Source organism: Mycetomoellerius zeteki, unplaced genomic scaffold, assembly GCF_001594055.1.
Source record: "Mycetomoellerius zeteki isolate Tzet28-1 unplaced genomic scaffold, Tzet1.0 scaffold58, whole genome shotgun sequence".
NCBI classification, from domain to species: Eukaryota; Metazoa; Arthropoda; class Insecta; order Hymenoptera; family Formicidae; genus Mycetomoellerius; species Mycetomoellerius zeteki.
In genome coordinates this window covers 1,806,295-1,814,751 of record NW_017257588.1, presented here as the reverse complement: position 1 = coordinate 1,814,751, position 8,457 = coordinate 1,806,295, and the positions used below count along the sequence as shown (strand labels likewise).

Genomic DNA, 8,457 nt, shown 5'->3' with positions numbered 1-8,457 from the left:
TCTATAATACTAAACAGAGTCAAAGAAAGTTATGCTATCGTCTGATGGTGTTGCCGAGACGCCGCAAAAATTTTTCAGACGCTGGAAGAATCGAGAATCGAAAACTTCAGCACAAGCGAAACAGGATAGATTGGTGGGTCGATCGGTAAATTCCCTCTCGCGATTCCCCAGTCCGTATTAGGTCGCACATGAATCTATCATCTTCCGAAAGGCGTGCCGAAGCCCTCCTTTGAGAGGTCAGGATCCATCAATCCAAAGCTGTATGCAGGCGCACCGGGACCACCGCTGGGAACGCTGGCGAACAACAATCTGCCGAGTCATCCTCGGCCGATCTTGGCACATTCGTCAACCCTATGGCTTCGTATGTCACCTCTTCGGGCTGATGTGGGAGAGATCTGGTAACTCGTGAATTCGACACAAATTCGAGAGCCCCGCGCCAGTGACGTATACAGAATTCTCGGAACCTCATGTGAAGAGTTCGCGAAAAATCTTACATGAAAAGAACTGCAGTTTTTAAATATAAAATATCTAAAAATATAGTTAGATATAAATCTGAAAATCATTTTATTAAAATCAGAATACGATAAGTCAATAGATTATCTCAATTTTATCCTAAAAATAAAGATATAATATATAAGTGCAATATTAAGACTATTTTAATAATTGACTCATTCACGTAATTATGTACGATGCTGATTACTAGAATATCAAAAATTTTTACAGCATTGCTCATGTTTGAGTTATCCACATAATTATTTTGATGATCAACAAAATTCTTTTCAACATTAAGAAAAAATCAACTGATGTGAATATTAAATACGCGTAAGTAAAAAAGGTCATATTAGGTCAGTTCTTCGTGCAATGTCTAATCATATTTCTTTTGTGAATTTATTTCCAGTTCAAGCTAACTGTGTGTCGATTATTAGTCGGTCTTGAAATACAGCCCTAAATCGGAGTAATAATATCACAAGTAATTTAAAAATTTTGCTCGTAGACATCTTACAATTAGGATTCTTTTCAGATCTGTATTTAGCTAAATTTTTTTAGCTAGGTATTTCAACTATAGTTTTAAAAAAGCCGTTTTTTTTCAAATTGCAGAAAAGAAACTAAAATTATTTTCTTTTCGGAAAGAAGCAAATATGGCAGATCTTACGGACACGCATAAATTTTTCCAACGAATTTTTCTAACTATGGGAAAGAAATCGAGAAAATCAGCGAAAAAATTGGAAAAAACGGTTTTTTTCCAAAATTTTAAAAGTATAATTTCAACAAAATTGTTTTTTCCGTGTACTTTCATATTTCCGACGGTTGTAAAAACGCATTAAAAAGCATTAAGTCTCAAATAACGAACGACATACTTTTAGGGTGGCATCTTTAGATATGTTCTCTCTCTATTATTTTTTCGTAATCATAAATGGAATATAGTGTAATCACCGAGAACTGTTTCGACCCCGGATTCCGCTTTAATAAAAAGAACGAGGGTCTATCCTCGGGCGATACGCGAACTCTGATGAATCCCCGACTACCAGAAGACGGCAGCCGTCTTCCTGGCGCGTATATTCTTTAACGATCGCATCAACGATCATAAAATCCGCGATCTCTGATTAGCCGAGAAATGGCGGCGAGAGGGATGACCAAAGTAAATTTCGAGCTTCGACCCTAATGACGAGGGGCGTGTTTATGGTTTGTATAGGTATAGGTATCTACTGTCGCCTAGTTTTTGTACGGTTTTATAGAGCCCGCGGCTCCTGGATCCTCTTACTCTTCATTAGACCCTGATTGCCGTCAGGTCACTATTATGGTTGCACTATACTTGTCATCCGTGCACATCAAACATATCAGACATAGTCTCGATCGACATTTAGAAAAAAAGATGGTGAGATAGTGGCAACTGTATAGGTAATAACTGTACAAATATAATATGTAAAATTAATGTATGTAACTGATTAAATAATAGTTATTGTAATCATATAAAATAATTTATTCAACTATGTACATTATTTCTACATACCTAAGCTAAACAAAGTCATAAGGACATCAAAATGATTTCAAATAATTATTAAAAAGCACTTTTCGATCAATATATCACGGTTTATTTTAACATTATTTGACGTTATCGTGATATAATCAAAATATGCTGCACAAAATTTTGTTATTCTAGTAATTAGTTTGAGTTTTTAACAAAATTATTTTCAGGTTTATATTCAGCAAAATTTTATATCTTTTAGCAAAAAATCCAAAAAATCGTTGTTTCCGTGTAATAGAAAATTTGTATAGTTATTACTTATATAACTGCTACCAATGTTTTTTTCCTAATTGTAAGTACTGAATAAATATTGCATGCTTTACTTCGGATACTATTCAAATATCGATATTCGGCAAGTTAGAATCGAAAAAAGAATATTCTGCGTCTCTAAAACGCGACGATGATTTGCGGGCTCGATCGAAAGCCAGACTGCCATCGCCAAGCCTCGGATGAGCCCCCGCGCGAACTGAGATTATAAATCAGGTAATCAACCGCTATAAAAGTCCACCCACACGAGCGCGGGTGCTTTTTCGCCGGGACCTCGCGCGACTTTTGTGCACGGTATTCGAATCGCGCCTATCCTTAAAATCTCGTGATACGGCAACGATTCGCCACGCCGGGGGTCCAGGCCGCGACGACTGGATGTCTGGTCCTCCAACAAAGCGTGTCGGTGGTCGTTGGTGATAAAGAGGAACGTCGGTTGAATCGCAGCCTCCGTAATTTTCTATGCTGTTTACACGCAGGAATATCATTTTGCGCTATTTTTAATACTTCGTCGGCAAACTTGGACTTTAAAGGTATAATCGATATTTTTATCGTGAATTCTGATAAAATTAAATTTGTAAAAAATAAGTGAAATACAATCCGACTTTTACAATAATAAAAATTCGTTGCTAAAGCCTTTACAAATAGGCACGAATTTTTTCAGATCTATACAATTCAGAACGATATAAAAATCTGCACTGAAGCTCAAAAACCCAAATTGCTGGAAAGTTCAAAATTTTTCATTGTTAATTTCGTGCAGATATAAGCGAAAAATTTTCTTGTATAGTTCCCCCTTAATCATGTAATTTTTTTCGGTTCTTTATTGTTTTTCGATAATAATTTCGGTATACATCTATTGCAGACCGCGATGAAAGATGTTCGCGTAGCTTCGACGTGAATAACCGAGATGTATCCTGATTAATATTCCCGCCGTCTCGTCTGGGTCAATCATTCTACTCCACAGAGAGTGTGTGTGTATGAGAGACGAGATGAAATAAATTCTGGAAATTCGGTTTACTCTGCTAGGGAAGGCGACGACTTTATTAATCCAATAATGATCATCGCTTTCTGTCTTACTCACTCACTCTATGGCAAGTAAAATGATTCTATTAGAATCTCTCTCGCAAGTAGAATGAAAAATGCATATTTCTATTAGAAGGTTCGAATTATGTCATTGATCGTTTGCAAAGTAATCTGATTATAGAGATATATGGTATATAGGATGGAATATGGCAATTCGTATGTATAAACCTGATGGAGAACTGATAACATTTCCCTTTATTTTATAAACGTAGTTCGAACGGCGCATTTTATTACAAAAATAAGATTACAAAATTTAATTTCTCCTCTTAATGTATCGCGTAATTACTATGGCGCGTATAAATGGTACTAATCTATTGCGATGCGATTATTGCAAAATTCATGTTGTATTGGACAATCGGGAAAGCTTAAATCAGATTTCCCTTTTCAATTTATGCCTATTTCTACCAATGTAGATTAATTTTAATCTCAATTTAATTTACTCCTTATCTATTTCTCTAATTCTATATAGAAAAAGATAAACAATAGTTAAACTGAGATTAAAGTTAATCTATATTGGTAGAAATGGCATTAATCTTCATTTTATTATCTGCCGTTTGCGAAATGATTATCATATCTTTTGTATAAATTTACATTTTGACTTCCACATGTTACATCCAATATTAACATTATGTATATACACAAATATACTCTCTATATATGCATATATCAAAAGATTTAACATCTGGCAAAATGCTGTATACAGATCTCAGTATTCACATATAAGAGTATGTATCATATATACAGCTGTTAAATATTTGATATAAGATCGACTATCAACTCGAACATCTACATGATATTATATTATAATTGATATTTCATTGCATTTCTCTCCTTTCGGGAATGACGATGGTGTATAAAATTACACCCTGGTGGAAAAATTTCGCTGAAATTATTCCATATTTTGAAACACTTTTTGGAAAAATTTCAGCATTTCAGAAAAATTTTAGTTTAGTTTCAGCGATTTTTAGCTGAAAAGTTTATTTTCAATAAAATTTCAGAGAAATTTCAGTGATTTTTCAGTATGTTAGCCGAAAAATTCACTTTTAGTGAAATTTTAGCAAATTTTCAGCAATTTCGTTGAAATGTTCCAAATCGTGAAATAATTTCAGCGAAATTTTTTTCACCAGGGCACTTTACGATATATCACGCGCATATGGTTGCAACAATTTAGGAAAGGAGAGGAGGAAAATCATGATATTTGACATACCGAGAAATTATTGCATCTTGTCCGTGTTCTTAATTAATTACGAAAATTATAAAGTCTTGCCTGCCAGAGCAGCGGCTTTAGAAAGCACAATCTGGATGTCCATCGAGGGAAAATTCTAGACATAGAACATATTATTTTTGACATGACGCACCTTACTATATTCTGGTAATAATAACAGAAATCTATTATAAATGCACATATATATTAATAAAACATGTTTATATTTCTCACCTGTAGGAGTTTAACATTTGTAGCAAAGTCGCCGGCCAGTAACTGGTCCCTGAGTAATCTAAAAATACATACACATATGCTAAAAGAATGACGAAAATTATTTCCAAAGACATGATAAAATTTGTTTACTCACAGGATCATAGCACAGCAGATATGTATGAGGAAACTAAATCTATTCTCATCAGCAAACAAGGAATCCCATATCCTCATGACATCCGGCAGAGGAAATTCTTGCGAAAGGAGGAGCGTCAACCATCTTATTCCAAGCACAAGAATAACAAGTTGCAATTAGAGAGAGTCAACAATGAGAATCATAAGTATGACGATAACGATGATCATCGATATACTATAGTATTACCTAAAGCTGTAATATTGTGGGCATAGCTCTTGCTGATGTAAACGCAACCAAATATCAGGATCATTGGCTCTAACTTGATTGGTCAATTTGCTCATCATCGAATTAATTCCAAATTCAGCTTCATCCAACGTCTTTATAAAGAAATCACGTATTTCGGCCATCAGATTAGTAAAACAGAAAAAAGTATCTGCCTCGGCGTGTTCTAAGAAACATAAAGTAGATATATAGATATCGTTATCAGCAGATGTCATTTATGCATTACAATTGCTTTCATATAATATATACTTCTCCATGTAGGATCTGGATCACAAGCGAATGCGTGATATATAGGTCCAACTATTTCATTCATTCCCTGTACGTAACCTTGACCGGGATTCAATTTAGCGTATAAGAAGAGTATTCTTTCCAAAACTTCCCAATGTGCTTCACCACCTTCGGACAATGGCGCGTAATCTTCCGTAGCCTTTCTGACAGAAACCGCTATCTAATAAATAAAATATAGTAATGTAATGTAGTAACGTGAGCTGTATCTGCAGGATGTTATGGAACTATCTTCTTTGTTTATGGCGATATTCATAGTCCGTTTTTATTTCAAAACTGTCTTAAGGAGAGCCGCCTGATTATCGATAAAACTAGCGTTTTTGATGTTTTTTTGTTCCTATCGAATTTCTTCGTAGTGATTTCATGGAATAAAAATTTCTTTTCCATGATTAAAATGTACATGCTAATGTATTTGTCGCTGGTGTATTTCGTGTCCAAAGCTAAAAGAAATTAAAAATTACTTCTTTATCCATTTTATCTTTAGCGTTGGTCGCCATGCTGAGATAAAAATGGATTAAAAATCTGTAATTTTTAATTTCTTTTAGCTTTGGATACGAAATACATCAGCGACAAATACATTAGCATGTACATTTTAATCGTGGAAAAAGAATTTTTATTCTGTGAAATTACTACGAAAAAATTCGACAGGATCAAAAATGCTAGTTTTATCGGTAATACAGGCGGCACCAACATCCCCTTAAGTAATGTCTTCAGATGCTAATACGGTCCTGTTTGGTTTGTGACTTTTTAAGACTGTATTTAAGACGGTTTCGAATATAAGATGTGCCTATGAATACCGACCTATAATACACAAGATATAAAAATATAAAGATTGTTTTTAAAGTTATCTTAGGTAGAATTTATTACTCTACTTGCATCGTTTATAATACCTGCTGCTTTCCATGTCAACGTAAGGGCAAAGATAAGTAAAATCTATTAATAAATTCAACAAAAAAATTAGTGATGGAAGCTTTAATCGTTTGTAGTTTTTTACCTTGGTCACTCCTAAGCCCTTCCTCTCAACGTTTGCGCTTTTCAGCACTGTGTGTTGAACTCTGTGGTGTAAACGCTGACCGTTAGCATTTACTATCTTTTGACATGGATAATCAGTGCCTTGTTGAAAAAATGATATGTCTGGACATAGTCGCCTGTACACGTAAAATTTATTTTTCTGATTCTTTGTGTTTTTATTAATGCTTCAGAAAAAAAGTTTTCAGAATATTTATATAATTCGATACTCTTACCTAACATCTTTATCAATCTGAAGTAGAACTTCATTATCTTTAAAGTACGTTTGCCACTTGCTATCTGGATTTAAATTGAGAGGATGATCATGTAACGTTACATCAACTCGCTCTTTGTCATCGGTATTTGATTCTCCAGGCATAACAATGAGATCCTCTGTGAAACCATCAAATTCAAAAACATACATAAATTTCCATGTGGTCTTTTTAACATAATTACTTGCGTGGAGTATTTCTGACATTCCAATATTATATTTTAATTTTCACTGTCTTCTTTGATGATTTATAATTAAATAAAGATTAATAATATTCTATACATCCTTTATGAATATTTAAGGAATTTATGAGGCTGAAATATCCTTCACACAAGTGATAAAGGGTTAATAAATGACACAAAAAATATTTTCTCACCGATGAAAGTATTGTACAACTCTCTTTTACGTTTTAAAGTCTCTATCCAATTAGACTTTATCGGTGGCAAATAGTTCAATAACAGTTTCCAACATAAGGGCCTTAGCCCACCGGGCTCGTCAGGTATGCCTGAGATATAAGAAAGAATGCAAGAGGATCATTATTATTAGATTATTAGTATTAAAATGATTAATGAAAGCTCATAAACATATCATTATCGTATCCGCAATGAACAAAACAAAAGACTTGTTTTTTTTAGCTGAATTTCTTAAACGTTCCTGCCAATGACTACAATTGGTGGTTTTCCACCAATATATGATTAAGTGTAATCTTGATCTTAACTTAATCTTATTCAATTTCTCCAACATGGAGAGAAAAAGAAGAAAGATGAATCATGCAAGAAGTTTAGCTCAAAAGAACAGGCCTATATAAAGTATCTAAATACAATAAAGTATAATCAAATTTGACGATCAAATAATACATGTATGTTCTGTTAAATAATATGACAATATCATTATTGGATATTTCATCATTTAAAATATTTATATACTTTTATATGTAACTAATTCATCATTTACTGCAGCTTTTAGTATACACTTATTTAGTAGTGCAAGTGACTGAATTCGCTATCAGTTGTATGTACAGTGACAGGCGTACCATGGAAACATATTTTACTGAGGCTGACCGTATCTATCTCGTCTGCATCGAGAACATCGTCGAACTCGCTTAATCTGTAAACAATCCACAGGTAAACAGACACATGAAACAAATCGAATCGGGGAACATCTCGCGCAGGTACCTCGCTTACCTCTTTCGCAGGATGCTCATTTTCGTAGCACATGTGACTGATGTGACACCAAGCAGGGGTCCAGCTGTCCAGCGGCGTGAGAGCTGCACGGATCTAATCGCGGCCTCTTATCAGCATTCAGTGGGCGTGCGACACCGCGGCGTTGATATGTGCAGGCAGGCGCGTGTACAGATCCGATGCAGCGATATCCCGTAAATCTCGTTTTCTCATTATTGACAACGGCCCGTCGCTTCGACGTACGCGACGATCGTCATCGCTTTCGAATCGCTCCGCCAGACTCACGACCAGCTGTAGCCGGCGGCGGTGGTCATTGACTTCAGATTCCGGTGCTCCGGACTACTCCGGAGTACTCCGACGGGTGAATCCGGTGAATATCGATGCCTCTCTCTCTCTCTTCTTCGACCTCTCGATATATCAGCATCGATCTTGTCACAGCCGAACGAAGTATCGATACTCTCGCATGCTCTCGCGCCGAGATTTTCTGTCCTTTATGTCTAAGGCCGG

General features: G+C 35.2%; 1 protein-coding gene across 3 annotated transcripts; it reads right to left on the bottom strand.

Moving 5' to 3' along the window:
* Positions 1 to 4,505: 4,505 nt before the first annotated feature.
* LOC108728066 (TBC1 domain family member 13) lies at positions 4,506 to 8,325 on the bottom strand. 3 transcript variants are annotated; one of them, XM_018456420.1, is made up of 11 exons: positions 7,954 to 8,325; positions 7,803 to 7,876; positions 7,146 to 7,274; positions 6,735 to 6,891; positions 6,485 to 6,638; positions 6,381 to 6,383; positions 5,455 to 5,653; positions 5,170 to 5,371; positions 4,945 to 5,067; positions 4,812 to 4,869; positions 4,506 to 4,695 (listed from the first exon to the last, which is right to left on the bottom strand). In XM_018456420.1, the coding sequence occupies exons 1-11, from the start codon at positions 7,971 to 7,973 to the stop codon at positions 4,627 to 4,629; spliced, it is 1,188 nt and encodes a 395-aa protein (XP_018311922.1). In that variant the 5' UTR covers positions 7,974 to 8,325; the 3' UTR covers positions 4,506 to 4,626. The 3 variants fall into 3 exon arrangements, with proteins under 3 accessions (XP_018311922.1, XP_018311923.1, XP_018311921.1); XM_018456421.1 differs by lacking the exon at positions 6,381 to 6,383; XM_018456419.1 differs by lacking the exon at positions 6,381 to 6,383 and having other exon boundaries at positions 7,803 to 8,325.
* Between the last annotated feature and the right edge of the window lie 132 nt (positions 8,326 to 8,457).

Excerpts from the sequence above, each read along its gene's own strand:
- LOC108728066 (XM_018456419.1), bottom strand. The coding sequence starts at position 7,986 with ATGTGCTACGAAAATGAGCATCCTGCGAAAGAGGTAAGCGAGGTACCT. Across the intron at positions 7,275-7,802 it reads CAGTAAAATATGTTTCCATG|GCATACCTGACGAGCCCGGT; the intron begins GTACGCCTGTCA and ends CTTATATCTCAG. Across the intron at positions 5,372-5,454 it reads TCCAGATCCTACATGGAGAA|AACACGCCGAGGCAGATACT; the intron begins GTATATATTATA and ends TATGTTTCTTAG.